The sequence below is a fragment of the Hydra viridissima genome, unplaced genomic scaffold, assembly GCF_058129835.1.
Source record: "Hydra viridissima isolate aposymbiotic clone 2 unplaced genomic scaffold, HvirCarnegie_v1 scaffold_1, whole genome shotgun sequence".
Classification (NCBI taxonomy): Eukaryota; Metazoa; Cnidaria; class Hydrozoa; order Anthoathecata; family Hydridae; genus Hydra; species Hydra viridissima.
Window position 1 is genome coordinate 786,416 of NW_028324300.1, and position 15,127 is coordinate 801,542.

At 31.8% G+C, this 15,127-nt stretch overlaps 1 protein-coding gene across 1 annotated transcript; it reads right to left on the reverse strand.

Moving 5' to 3' along the window:
* Positions 1-230: 230 nt before the first annotated feature.
* LOC149892789 (uncharacterized) lies at positions 231-15,127 on the reverse strand. The gene is made up of 12 exons (XM_090088973.1): positions 14,983-15,127; positions 8,617-8,728; positions 8,319-8,513; positions 8,010-8,209; positions 6,318-6,619; positions 5,943-6,178; positions 5,734-5,775; positions 5,527-5,660; positions 1,499-1,562; positions 1,060-1,143; positions 746-909; positions 231-636 (listed from the first exon to the last, which is right to left on the reverse strand). Exons 1-12 carry the CDS (start codon positions 15,067-15,069, stop codon positions 352-354), a joined length of 1,905 nt encoding a protein of 634 aa, XP_089945099.1. The 5' UTR covers positions 15,070-15,127; the 3' UTR covers positions 231-351.

Consider the following 15,127-nt stretch of genomic DNA (forward strand, 5'->3'; position numbering starts at 1 on the left):
TACCGCTTTTTACTACTTTTTGTTAAGTAATTGCGCAAAACCGATTATTTTTTCCTCATTAAGGCCGAAATTCAGTTCACTTTTTATAGTCCCTTATTTTTAATTGACATCTTACATTAAGCAGCAGCTTACAAGAGATTTTCTATTTTTTATAAAATCGAAACTTTTCATTTCAATTGAAAACTTTAACTATGTGTTAGACTTGCATAAAAATATTTAAAATGGACAAATGGAAGACATAAATTCTATATACCAATAAAGTTCTACATACTTAAAGTTCTATATAATTCAATTCTTATATACTTCAATATACTTCAATAATAAAGAAGAAAGTATTGCCTCGCTAATTCATTATTTTGAAGCATTTCGATTTTTGCTTTTACGATGTTTCTTTTTAGAAGAATTGTTACTTCGAGGATTGAGCTTAACAATCTTTAAGGATTTAATAATATTGTTATCACTATTGCGATCTACAACCGGAACAGAAACAGGACCTACGTAAGGTCCGAAAGGCTTCCCTATATAGTTTTCTCCAGTCCACATATATACGGCAAATCCTCCAGGAACAAACATACTTTTAATGGGATTGTTTTCGGTATCAAAATGACATCCGCCGAAGATCATTTGACCATAATCCTAAATATACACGAGTGTACAAAATACGATTTATTAAAATACATTTACATCCGGACAACATAAATAAGCGTATATTTGTAGTTTAAGAAACGAAGAAAAATGTTCTCACTTTAGTTTCAGCAAAAACACACGCTCCGGAGAAATATTCACCACGACAGATTTTTACCATCTCAGAAGGGTTCTTGTTAGTTTCGAAAATCCTCATGAAATTTACCGTTCCTTTACAAACATCATTAATGGTGTTTGGGCCATAAAATGGACCGTAGGCTGGTTCTAGGAACATAAATTTAAGAACATAAAATTGTTACACAAACGTGTGGTGAATATGCCATGAAGATATAATGGCTTACAAATGGCGTAACTTTTGAAAAATTCGATCATATCTAAATATAATAATCAAGTTAAATTGTAAATAGAACAAACCTGCGTCATTTTTATTTTTAAAAAGGGAAACTCCAGTATTTTCGGGAATGTACATAGAACTAAATGATATTGACGTTTTTGGTTCTAGGTATAAAAGAAATTTTTTGCTTTAAGAAAACTGAAAATTTATTTTTTCATTACATAACATTTTTTTGAATCTTTCGTCAATATATCTCGCTCTAAAAAATGTAATATTTATAAAGCAGTAAACACTAAATGAATCCTCTCAACATCTTAAAAATGTCAACTTTGAAGAGATTTACATTTTGAATCTTAAATGAAAGAAAAAATAAGAAAAACTTTTGAAACAAAAGCACAATAACTGAAACTTCAATAACAAATTAAAGATAATACAAAAACGATAAGTTGAAACATAATTACACAAACTAAAACTGCAAAACATTATTGTAGAGAAGAAATAATTTTATAAAAATCTGACCTTTGCCGTAGATATCTTGAAGATCGATGGTGCTATTGATCGGAAACTCATAGCAAATTTCCTCCTTTACAAGATAAAAATTATGTCTAACATAAGCTGTTGTCAGCAGGTGCACGTTTAAACATGGTATATAGCTATATTACTCTGCATTAGGGCTGGTCTACAAAACCGTACTAGAAAGTTTAAGTTAATAGAATTATTGCTGCACAATAATTTTACTAACTTATTCCTCCACTTTTTTTTGTTGATTGTGTATAGATATTTGTCCTGGAAAATTTCAGGCTGATTGAGGAACATTTACAGGTCAACCCATTATCATTATTGCTTGTCTGGTGTCTAAGCTTACAATATCTGTCCAATTTCAACACATTATAAGTTAATTTACTTACTGTGCTGAATTCTAATGTACATGCTACTTTTTTCATTTGAAGAGTGTTACTGAATTAAAATTGAATTCACATTGAATTGAAATTGAACACTACAACAAATAAACTATAAACTAAACTAGAAAATGGATTCATCCAATTTGAAACCTACCCTAGAGCACTGGCTAACTGGAAAGCCAACTTCTCAGTTATCGACAGGAAATGTACCATGTATTTTGAACATACTGTTGAATATACTGCTCCCACCTCCCACTTCATCATTTAATTGAAGAACCCTTCCAGAATGTTACAAAACCTCTGCAATGCAGCTATTTGTATTAGGATGCAAGTTAGGATACCAACACAGGCAGTTGATTCATGTGTCAGAAAACTATCAACACTACATCAGAATTATCTGGCTCTGAAGGTACACAGAACACATCAAAGAGAAAGCAACAGGATAAAAGAAGACATGTTTAAAGGTGATTTTCAAGACTTGCTTGATATTGGAACAAAGGATGCGATGATAGAAATACAGAAGAAAGGAGTTTGGAAATTCTTTTGTATGCATAGCGATGTTTTTTTTGTTGCAGCATGAGTGGAGTAGATGTAAAGACATCAGATTAAAGAAAGCAGGAAGAGGCAACAAGAGAAAAATAAGAAAAAGATGAAAATGAGATATGAAGAATACATGACAATGGGCATTAATTAAACAGAAGATGAACTTCTTTCATTGACATCTAGCTTAGAAGAATCAGAAGAAGATGAGATCTAGCCCAGAAGAAGATAATGACATCTAGCTCAGAAGAATGAGAAGATGGGAAGTTTTATACACTTCAAACTAAGCCACATGTACCTACAACATTAACATCAACAGATTCAACAGAATGTGCTTCATCATCCAAAACAAAATTAAAAAAACTCTTCCAGTCCCTTGAAGTAGTAGGTGCTTAGGATCACATTTGCCTCTCAGACTGTGGAGCTATGTTTGTTAACCTGTTTTTTCCTGTAGTTGTTGCACAGGCACTTGGCCATGACATCAAAAATAACATCAGCTTAAAGCTCTATCAGACAATTCAGAACAAAAGAAAGACAAAAGGCTGCTGCAACAGTTGAATAAGAACTTTCTTTGGCTGGACTACTATTGTAGTTACGGGACAGCAAAATATTGTCCAACAAAGATGGATCAAAGGAAATTGTGGATTGTATTGCTATTATTGTTATTGAGAATGGCTAGTAAAAACTGTTGGCTTTTGCTATGACATCTTTCTTTGATGTTCTCATGGAAGAAGTCAAAGAAAAGTTCCATATAATATTTTTACCAATGGGACAATGGGCGTTTAATCTAGTCTTTAAGAAGTTTTATGTATTGGCTGCACACATGACAGTTGTAGATGATGTAACTGAAAGGGGAATCAGTCTTATTGAGAATTATAATGCAACACTGACAAAACACAAGAAGCAAAATATTTATTTTTTGATTGATTGCAAACCATTGCAAGAATTTTCTAACAACATCAAAGACATCAGCAAGTTTGTAGATTAACTACTGAAGAACAAATTATAAAAACTTAAAAAATTGAATTCTTAAATTGATTGAAATTTTTACTTAAAGTATTTAATTTTAACTTTAATTTAATTTCCTAATTTCAATTTCATTCATCAATTTAATCTTAAGTTTTAAATTGATAATCAATAAAAACAAAAACTGTCAAAAGAATGACCTCTAAATACTATTTCTTTTCATTAAAAATTTTGCGCAATTGTGATAATCATAATTAAGAACAAAAATAACCTTGTGAGCAACTGAAATCTATTTTGTGGACCACGCTACTCTACACTCATTTCAATGTTTTTTAAAGTAATAAATTTTTGCAAAAAGATTTTATTTGATAATATGAAATTTAATCAGACACAAAGAAGATAATTCAAAACCAACAGATTAGAAATAAATCAAAAGAAAGAAAATAAAAAAAAAAAGAAAAAAAAAAAGAAAACCTATAAATTATTCTTATTTAAAATTATCTAAAAATGCATTCATATCTCGTAACAATTCGTAACTATGTATGTATGCATACATAATTACAAATTGTTATATGCATGCATGTATGTATGTATATATGTATGTATGTATGTATGTATGTATGTATGTATGTATGTATGTATGTATGTATGTATGTATGTATGTATGTATGTATGTATGTATGTATGTATGAATGTATGTATGCATATATAGTAGCAAATTAATCATTTTCATCATTCAGAAAGAACTAAATTTTTTATCATCATTATTAGTATTTTCATTTTGGTCATCATTAGAACAAGTGGAGGCAATTACTGCACATTTTTTGTTAATGCATAATAACTCTCTTATTTATTATACGTGACATAAAATGGCTGCAAAATACCCAATCTTTTTAAACATTTATCATAGCGCTTGCAAAATCAGATGTTAAAATGCTGACAAAATCATTATTCAAAGTCAATTTAAACCCTTTTAAACCAAATTTAGGGTAATTTAAGTGAGTACAAATGTTTCTATGAGATTTTGATTTTATGAGAAAACAGTTTATTGTTTTCTATTAATTTTATCATTTGAACAATCATGATGCAAAAAATTTTTTCCAGTTTTGCTAATGAAATTAAAACTTGAGCAACTCAGATTTTATTTTTCTCTGTCTCAAGAAAAATTTGAAGTCTGACAGAATATCTTTTGGATATTTATGAGTTGAATACCTTTTGGGACCAGAAACAGACTGCTAACATTTTTATTAGAAAATGTTTCAGATGATAAATATAAAGGATTGTTAGAATTTTGATAGAAATAGAATTTTGAAGTGGTAGAAGTAATGAAATTTTTTTTTTAAAGTGGCAGAAATAATGTTGTTTTTTAATAAAAAAAAAAAAAATAATAATAACAAATAGAGAACAAACTGCTATATCATTTTCCTAAAAAATTTTAAAAACAAATTTATTTATACATAAAAAGTTGATATAGAAGTTTGTATTTTGTTAACAGTATTTATCAATTACACAAGTTACTTAATTTCAAGCCAATGTAACATCTTTATGACCAGAGAACATTCTACAAAACATCCAAATCATCCCCTATGATTTTTTTCAAATTGATTAACAAATTCAACAAAAATAGCAAATTTTTTCTTTTAACATTACATTTAAAAGCATTTATATTCAAAATCTTTTTGCTGTTAGCAAACTGCATAATCATTTGCAACTTCATCTTAGAAATGAAAGTACGAGTGTTCTTTAAAAATAAAAACTGAATAATTAATTGAAATTAGGTCTAGTAGGTGATTAAAGTTTGAATAAAGAAAAAGATCGTTCATTTCTGTGTTAACTTTTTTATAGAAGATGACACTGGCGGGTATGAATATTATTAAACTGGAAAATTAGTGAAAAGTTTGTACTAAAATTTATTTTGGCAGCAAAAGTGAGCTATACAGGAGAAAACCTTTAAAAACTCTAACTTAGTTTAAAATATAAATATTGGGTAATTATTGGTTAAACGTTCAATAAGCATGAGAATAATGTAGAACTTGTTAACTAGCAGAAATTTATTTCCTTTTCATTTCAAATAAAACAAAGGTAATCTTAATATGAAAGGAAAATTTAGTTTAATATCATGCTAATGTTAATCCTTACCTGAATTAAGCTTTCTTTTTCACAAACTCGAACATGTTTGGTTTTTTTTGTAAGTGGAGAGATATTGAGAGATTTCCATATACCTGGTATTTTTCCAATCACAGTTGCTCCAGGAAACGGCCCATAAAAAGTACCTTTATAATCATAGCAATAACACTAACAAACTATCAATACAAGAATAGTTTTACCAGACTTAAAAAAGCTTACCACTGTTATTTTCATCAATAAATCCAGTAACTTCCAATTTATCTAAAATTATTGCAACAACATAATTTGTCTTATCTATTTAATAAGAACAAAAGTATAAGAGAAAGTTTCTGAAAGTCTTTCTAAAACGTAATATATTCTAAAAACGTAAGCTTCTTACGCTTTAACAAGCATGGAAAGTATGAATGCATAAATCAACCATCATTTACCTGAAACATAAAGTGATTTGATTTCACCACTCCAATCAGAAAGGTCTTGGCTGCTATGGTTTTTTGGCTCAAGTTTGTAACAAAGTCCAAGCAATTCTTTTTCAGAACATATAACTACTTGTTTGGTAAAAAAATTACCTGCTGATGGTGAAGAAATTAGGCTAGCAAGATAGGCTCGAAGGGTTTGGTACTTACCAGGTGCTCCATAATATTGAGCAATGCAAAACCTTCGGTTTCTATAAAAAAAAAAAAAAAAAAAAAAAAATTTAAAAGGATTTGAGAAAAAAATGTTTAGGAATTTTTATACAATTTTTAGTTTTTGTAAAAAAGTTCAAGTTTGAATATAATCAGTGAATGCAAAAGATCTCCACCTACACATTGTTAACTGGATCCAATAAAAATTGAAAAACTTCTCTATCTGAGACTTTTTCTTTTTCTGTCAATGACAATAGATTAGTTGCAGTAGAACCCTTTTGGACTGAACCAAAGAGACTTGCCATGTCAGCAATCAGCAGTAGCCGAAGAATGGAGAGATCAGTGTAGAGATTAAGGAACTCCAAACATTTTTCAGAATTCTTTCTTGCAGTGGATAAGTCAGCTTTTTTATTGGAATATTGCACTGAACAATTACAAAATTTATCAATGTAAAATTTCAACTGCCCAATGAAGGTCAGACCCTAAGTAAAAATCATTTGTACATTTTTATTTATCAATATCAATTAAGAGTTAAAGTGGCAAAAAAATGAAAAACAATTACATCATTTAAAAAAAAGGAAATATAGCTTTTAAATTTTCACTTAAAATCAAAAAAATATGCTCTAAGCCATTTAGAAGTTGCATTCTTTTTTATTTTTCAAAAAGTTTTAGAATCATATCACAGTTCACAGTGGTAGTTACAAAAAAAATGTAATATGAGAGTTTGAATAATGGTTATTCTTGTATAAGCTGGCTTAAGGCGTTAAATATAATAAGGCAGCAAAGTGCTTCTGTAGGTTTTTTTTTATAGTCAAATCTTTAAATTACTGACTTTTTAAAAATCTTGCAGATTTGTTTAAGTGAAAAATTTTATTTGAGGGTAAATCTGTGATATACTTTTTTTCTATCTCATTCAAAAAAAAAGATTATCATAACCTTGATTATTACTTAATTATTATTCAACATTATAATTATTTAAAATCATTATATAACTTAACTAAAACAGCTTTCTTATATACAAATATTCATGATATTTTAGATGAAGAAAAAATTTGAAAAAATTACAAGCAAATGACAGAAAAAAGTAAGTAACCCCCTAGCAATTTTTTTCCCAACAAAACCAGAAATTATATTTCAAAAATTCACATTTAACTAGACTAAACAAGGAAAGAAACCAATTTATTATAACTTCTTTAGTTTTGGGAAACATTTACATTTTTTTTTAGAAAAAATCAAAAAAGAAGGGAGTTTCTTTATGACGTTTCAAAAACAAAACTGTCAGCACAGCTAGATGCAGATCCATTAGATATTGGACAAATTTAAAAAAATATGCATGCCCTTGGAGAGTTTAAAAAATTGCAACTCAAAATAAAATCACTTCAGAATTTGAACAAAATGTTGATTAAAAGTTCAAGCAACTAAAGAATATATTAGCACTTCCAACAAAACTATCAATCATTACTAGAAAATCTTATACCAGATAAATGATTTTATAAAAATTTTTCTATTTGCAATTTTTGGATCCAGGAAAATATTGTTTTAAAAAGCAAATTGCATGAAATAAAAATGAAGAAAAACAAACTAAAAATGAAATACTTTATAACAAAAATTTAATTATAAATTAAAAGAACTCTTTGAAGGGGTCATCAGATTATAACTCCCAAAAACATTTCTACATAAAGCAGCTGTGCTTTGAGTATTTTTAACTATGTCTGTGAGATTAACAGAAGGTAAACAACTACTAAATGATTGACAGCATTTCATATCAATTTTCTTAATCTTTTCTACATATGGGTAGTCATCTCAATTAAACTATTTCTCTAAATTTCTATACCTCAATAAAATAAAAATGCAACTAGAAAAAAAACATACCCGAAAAGCCTGGTTATAAAGCTCAGTTGCTTGGCTTTCTGTTGTTTTATTCTCTTCTCGAAACTGATTGATTGAATTTCGAATTGAGCTGACAGCTTTCTTCAGCCCCTCTGCTTCAGCTCTCAGTTCGTTTGCATGAGCAACTTCTAGTGCTTCTTCAATTACTCGCTTTAACATTCCTTCTTGACTCTCTTGCGCCTCTATTATCAATGTACAACAAACATTATGTTTAAAAGAACAGTTCTTTTATAAAATATCAACTTTAATTTGCATTTTATTTCTTGTGGAATATTAAAGCAGTGCCCATACCTTGTGTCCCACCAAACAGACCAAATACCATTGAAACAACACTTAATACAGTTGAAATTGCAGCACCTATTGGACCTGCAAAACTAGCCAGTGTTCCAACAATACTGAGACCACCAAGAAGCATATCTTGCCAATTGCCATTGCTGATGCCACCGGCAAACTGAATTAAACCTTCTCCAACATCATTTATTGCAGCTAGAAAAGTGTTTCAAAATTATTGCTTTAGATAACACTATTTGTTTCAATTACATAAACTTTATGCAACAAAAAGAATAAATAAAATTAGAAGAATTCTTGCCTGAATATTTCTCATCGCCAAGTTTCTGAAAGTTTTCAACGGCAGTTGATTTAAAGCTTTTTTTTTTACTCTCATACTTTGGGTCTTTTTTAGAGTTCAGAAGATCGGATTTCTACATTAAAAGAAAGAAGAGAATTTTTCCAATGGGAAAGGTATGGGTATCGGACTCTACTGATCCCCCCGTATCCTGTCTTAATCCCTAAACAGTCAGAGAATCCTGGAAAGAACTTTGGATTCTCTCCACCTGCCCTGTTCCTGTTGTAACTGTGTAATCCGGATTCCGGTGGAGTGTCGAAGTGCGGTGTGTCGGGATTGTTCCGGTACGGACCGAGAGTGAGGAGTGAAAAACGTGTACTTGTTGATTTGTGAACTGATGAGATAGATATAAGGGTTACAATGAAATATAGTTCTGTTATTATTGTAAAGCAGTAGTATTCTCTTTTTTTAACGTATTCATAACAATTGGCGACGAAGTGAAAATGATGCATTTGGCTAATATATCGAGTTTAGATTTAGAAAAGGATGATTTTATTGAATACATAGAACGGTTTGAAAATTATTTACTGGCCAATACTATTAAAGATGCAGAACTACAAAAAGCAGTGTTTTTATCAACTGTCGGAGGACCTGCATACAAACTTATTCGTAGTTTGTGCGAAAATGACACTAAGAATAAAACTTTTACTCAGATAATAATGCTTATGAGGAATCACTTAAAACCTACCCCAAACTTTATTGCACAACGATTCCAATTTTATAAACGAGATAGGAAAGAGGCGGAATCAATAAATGAATATATCATGGAGTTACGCAGACTATCAGAGTATTGTGAATTTAGTGAGAAATTAAATGATTACTTAAGAGATAGGTTTGTATGTGGATTAAACAATGAAAATGTTCAGCAAAAGTTATTAACCATCAAAAATTTAACATTGGAGACAGCACTAGACACAGCAAGAGCATATGAAGCAGCATATAGAGATGCTAAGGCTATTCATGGTACTAAAGAAGGCCCTATAGAACAAGATGAAGTACACAAGATGGATACTTGGAAAAAACTTGATGAAAATAGAGAATGTTTTCGATGTGGCTACACAGGTCACCTGGCAAACAATTGCCATTTTCGCAACTCAAAGTGCCACGCATGTAGCAGAATTGGACATATTAAAAGAAGATGTCGATCAGAAAAAAAAGAATTTGATGGTAGGAAGGAGAAGAAATTAGGAGTGAAACAAATTGAAGTTTATGAGGGATTAACCAAAGGAAACACTGCTGATGCAGATGAAAATAAAAGTGATTTTTTAGCCTTGTATTCAATAGGTGAGGAATCTGAGAGGGTGAATGGACCAGTTATGATTAATGTAAAAATCAATGGTAAAGAGGTTGGAATGGAAGTTGACACAGGGGCTGCTGTTTCTGTAATAGGTGTTTCAGCTTATAGAAGAATAAAAGGAAATAATGAAAGACTAAGAAGGTCTGAAGTAATGTTAAAGACTTATACAGGAGAACTTGTTAGACCAGAAGGAATAGGGTTTGTTGAAGTAGATTATAAAGGACAATCTTGCAGTTTACCTATAACTGTAGTTAAAGGAAATGTTCCCACATTAATGGGAAGAGATTGGATTCAGATACTAAACCTAGAATGGATGGAATTGTGTAAAGGAATGAGAAATGTTAATGTTTGCAATGGGTTTGATTCGAGGGTAGAAGCATTAGTAGCGAAATTTCCAGAAGTGTTTAGTGATAATTTAGGATGCCTAAAAGATTTTAAATGTCACATACCCATACGTAAAGATGCACAACCAAAGTTTTTTAAACCAAGACCAGTACCGTATGCTTTGAGGACTAGGATTGAACAAGAGCTTGATCGCTTGGAAGACCAAGGGGTTTGGAAAAGAGTCCAGTATTCAAAATGGGCAGCACCCATAGTGCCTGTTCTAAAGAATTCAAAAGATCCTTTGGTTCCGTTGCGTATATGTGGGGATTATAAAGTTACAATAAATCAAGCTGCCCCTCTAGATACTTATCCAAAACCAAACACTACTGATCAGTTAGCCACTATTGCAGGAGGGCAGAAATATACCAAGCTCGACTTGTCCCAGGCATATCAGCAACTTCAATTAGATGAAGCCTCACAAGAACTTCTAACAATAAATACGCATCAAGGTTTATATCAGCCGACTCGTCTTCAGTTTGGTGTTCATAGTGCAACTGGGATCTTTCAAAGAGTAATGGATAGAAGGTTGGGCAGGTTACCATTTGTGAAAGTACGAGTGGATGATATACTCATTTCTGGAAAAACTGACAAAGAGCATTTAAGCAATTTAGAATCTGTATTAAGAATATTAAAGGAATCAGGATTAACTCTAAAAGTATCTAAGTGCTCTTTCATGCAACCTGAAGTGGTATTCTGTGGTTTTATAATCAGCCAAGAAGGTTGCAGACCAACACCACAAAATGTGGAAGCAGTCAAGGATGTTCCTAGACCCACTAATGTCAAAGAGTTAAGAGCATTTTTAGGCATGGCTAACTATTACAATGCCTACTTACCTAGGATGGCTTCCATTACAGAACCGCTCCATAATTTGTTGAGGAAGAATGTGTTTTGGAAATGGAGTAAAAATAGCGAGGAAGCTTTTCAAAAAGTTAAAACTTTATTATGCAATACACCATTGTTAGCCCACTTTGATCCATCAAAAAAAATCATAGTTCACTGTGATGCCAGTCCACATGGTGTGGGAGCTGTTCTGAGCCAAGAGCAGGAGGATGGTAGTAAAAAACCTGTTAGCTTTGCTTCAAAAACATTAAGTATGGCTGAACGAAATTATGCCCAAATTGAAAAGGAAGGATTAGCTTTAGTTTTTGCAATAAAAAAATTTCATCAGTTTTTATATGGGCACAAGTTTACTTTGTACACTGACCATAAACCTCTGCTGGGGCTATTTTCAGAAAATAAGGAACTTCCTGCAAGAGCCGTTTACCATTAGATGCATCGAGGGAAAAGTCACGATTAAAGACCATGGATGTGGCTATGATGGAGCTAGTAAGAACCCCTATTACATAGAAACAGTTGAGGATAGCCACATACAAGGATCCCATATTAGGAGTGGTTCTAAATAAAGTGTTAGATGGAAGATTAATGATGGAAGATAGTAAAATGGAGCTGAAACTATATACATCTAGGTTTTCTGAGTTGTCAACAGAGGGAGGTTGTTTGTTGTGGGGGCGAAGAGTAGTGGTGCCTAGAGTGTTACGAGAAACAGTATTGGAAGAGTTACATGATGTTCATCTAGGAGTGAGTAAAATGAAAGCTTTAGCTAGAAGTTATGTCTGGTGGCCCGGAATCGATTCCGAAATTGAGAACAAAGTAAAAAATTGTGAGACCTGTCAAAGAAATCAGAAGTGTCCATTAACTGAGTCACATCCGTGGGAATATCCAAGTAGACCATGGGAGAGGTTACATATTGATCATGCAGGTCCAATAAATGGGAAAATATTCCTAGTAGTAGTTGACAGTTTCTCAAAATGGATTGAAGTGGAAAATATGAAAAGCACTGAAGCCAAAACAACGGTTAGGGTACTCAGGAGATTGTTTTCAACCCATGGTATACCTAGGGTTATTGTTAGTGATAATGGATCTGGGTTTTCAAGTGAAGAATATAAACAGTTTTTGTCTTCAAATAATATCAAACCAGTCTATGCAGCACCGTATCATCCAGCCTCAAATGGTCAAGCAGAACGAATGGTTCAAACGTTTAAGAACTCTTTAAAAACTTTTCAAGAGAGTGATGTTGAGATGCAATTGTGTCGCTTTCTTTTTAAATATCGCTTAACGCCACATTCTACAACTGGAGTTTCTCCAGCTGAACTTTTATTAGGTAGAAGATTAAGAAATCCATTGCCGATGCTACTACCTGAGGCCATCACCAAGATCAAGGAAAAACAACTTCCAGGTATTTTCAGTAATAAAAGTCGATTCTTTCAACCCAAAGACCTTGTTTATGTAAGGAATTATATTGGGGGGGAGAAGTGGATCTCAGCCATTATTGTATCGGCAGTGGGAAAGGTTAACTATAAAGTGTTGACATCGGATGGTCGTATCCAGATTAGACATATAGATCAGATTATAAAACGTCACGTGAAAGATTGCATTCAACCTTTAGTTAAAACAGCAGAGGGCATGAATAGTCCTTTGTTGAACAATCAAATACCTGAAACAACCGAAACATCAGTTCCTAGTGATGGCATGTATGATGAATGTGAACCGATTAACAAGGATACTAATCCCAACAGAGTATGTGAACAGTTTGAAAGTGAAAACGTTGGTCCCGAAAGACCTTGTGAACAACCTGAGTTATCTTCTGAGCCCATTTCTACAAAAAGCCGAAGGTCAGGTCGAACCTGTCGTAAACCAGCATATTTAGAACAGTATGAATGATTTATGGGTGGAGGATTGTTGTAACTGTGTAATCCGGATTCCGGTGGAGTGTCGAAGTGCGGTGTGTCGGGATTGTTCCGGTACGGACCGAGAGTGAGGAGTGAAAAACGTGTACTTGTTGATTTGTGAACTGATGAGATAGATATAAGGGTTACAATGAAATATAGTTCTGTTATTATTGTAAAGCAGTAGTATTCTCTTTTTTTAACGTATTCATAACAGTTCCATTATATCATTCCAACATATAAAAGTTATGGCGCTACTCGACTTTCTCCACCCTCCCTCTTCCCCCCCTCCTTCTCCCTCCTCCCCCTCCTCCTCCCCTCCTTCCCCTCATTCCCCTCCTCCCCCCCCCCCCCCCTAATTTTTTGATTGATTCTGGTAGAGAACTTTATGCTGATAAAGTTATGATAATCTGATATAAAACATAGGTCTTAAAATCAATGGAAAGTGCTCTAAACTGAAGTTGAAAGTACAAAATTATGCGACAAATCCATGAGATTCGCCAACTTGAAAAATGATTTTATGTGTCTAAAAGTTACCTTTTAAAAGTATAAACAACCTAGTTTTTATTTAATTACAATGATGATTTCGAATAATGAAATAAGGGAATTAATCAAGTTTAAATTATCACACGAATTCGCTTTAATTGGGATTCTTACTTTGCTGTCTAGAATATCTCTTTACGTTTTTATGGAATGAATTGAAAAATTCTGTTACTAAAACAAATTTGAAAATAATTAAAATTGTTTATTAGCAAAGTATATGTATTTAAAACTGCAGACTTTTTTAATACTTCAACTTAACCCCCCGTCAAAATTTATTTTCATTACGTCTGTCATACAAAAATGAATGTTTCAAAATTATTTTTCTGTTTCTTCATACATCTTCAAGTCATAGCTCTTCAAAAACCAACAAACAAAGGCAATAAAAACGGCTATTTTCTTAGCCGCACAACTTTATTCTGCAAATTTTTGGCAAAAAACATTAAAAAATTCTATTTTTGATATTCAACGAAAGTTTATCTTTTCTATTACTTTTTTCTTTATTAATAATACTAATTTTTACTGAAAAAATAGTCTTAAATTCTTTTATAAAAACAAAATTCTCATGAAAGAATCGCATATTTTCACAAGAGTAAGATCTTTTAAAGCTCATTTCTTTATCTGATACACTCGAAAGAACTTTCGCGCCAGCAATAATTTAAAAAAAACGTTTTTTTTATAACAAAAAACAGGCCAGCTAAATTTGCTTTTGAGAACAAAATCAACTTAAACGTCAATAATATATTATATATACTAGGTGCTAACTTAGACCCGAAAAGTGAAGCCGTTCAAGTCATTTCTAATTCGGGCAAATACATGCATTTTTAACTTTATTTCGCACATCGGATATAGCTTTTGCCTTTATTACAAATGGCGGATTCAATTTGTAAACAAAAAAAGCGGCTTCACTTTTCGTCCGATAAAATCCCGCAAGTTAGACATCTAGTATATATAATATATCATTGTTAAACGTTAGTTTATTCAAGATGGCGAATATTAGAGACTTGTCGTATAACTTTGTTCTTTCAACTTCAGTTTAGAGCTTTTTCCATTAATTTTGAGACCTATGTTTTTACACGATTCTTAATCAGCATAAAATTCTCTATCAGAATCAATCATAAAGTTAGAGGTGGGGGGAGGGGGGGAGAGGGGAGAAAGTTGAGTAGCACCAAAATTATTGGTTTAACTTTTTTAGGGGAGGGAAAATCAAAGCTCATAAAAAAGCTTTTATATCTTTGAATCAGTAATTCAATATATTAGATCGGCAGTTGAATTAGTAATTTGTTACCTTTAATCATGGCTAACTATATAAAACATTAAAAATAAATTACATCTGGATTGAAAGTTATTTAACACGATCTCCTAGCATTCATATAAACTAACCTCAACAATCTGATCTACAAACTTCTCACTGTTAAATTTCTTCGCAACACAAATTGCAGCGAAAAGCAGCAATCCAAGCCTGCGCATTCTTGCTTGATTGAAATGTAAGAAATCTTTTACAAAACTAAGAAATCTCTGTAAAAAC

What these genes read in the sequence shown, in the direction of transcription:
- LOC149892789 (XM_090088973.1), bottom strand. Translation starts at nt 15,069, where the DNA reads ATGCGCAGGCTTGGATTGCTGCTTTTCGCTGCAATTTGTGTTGCGAAG. An exon ending in CAAATCACTTTATGTTTCAG is followed by an intron (nt 5,776 to 5,942) that starts GTAAATGATGGT and finishes CAATAATTTTAG; the next exon opens with ATAAATTGGAAGTTACTGGA. An exon ending in TATTGATGAAAATAACAGTG is followed by an intron (nt 5,661 to 5,733) that starts GTAAGCTTTTTT and finishes ATGATTATAAAG; the next exon opens with GTACTTTTTATGGGCCGTTT.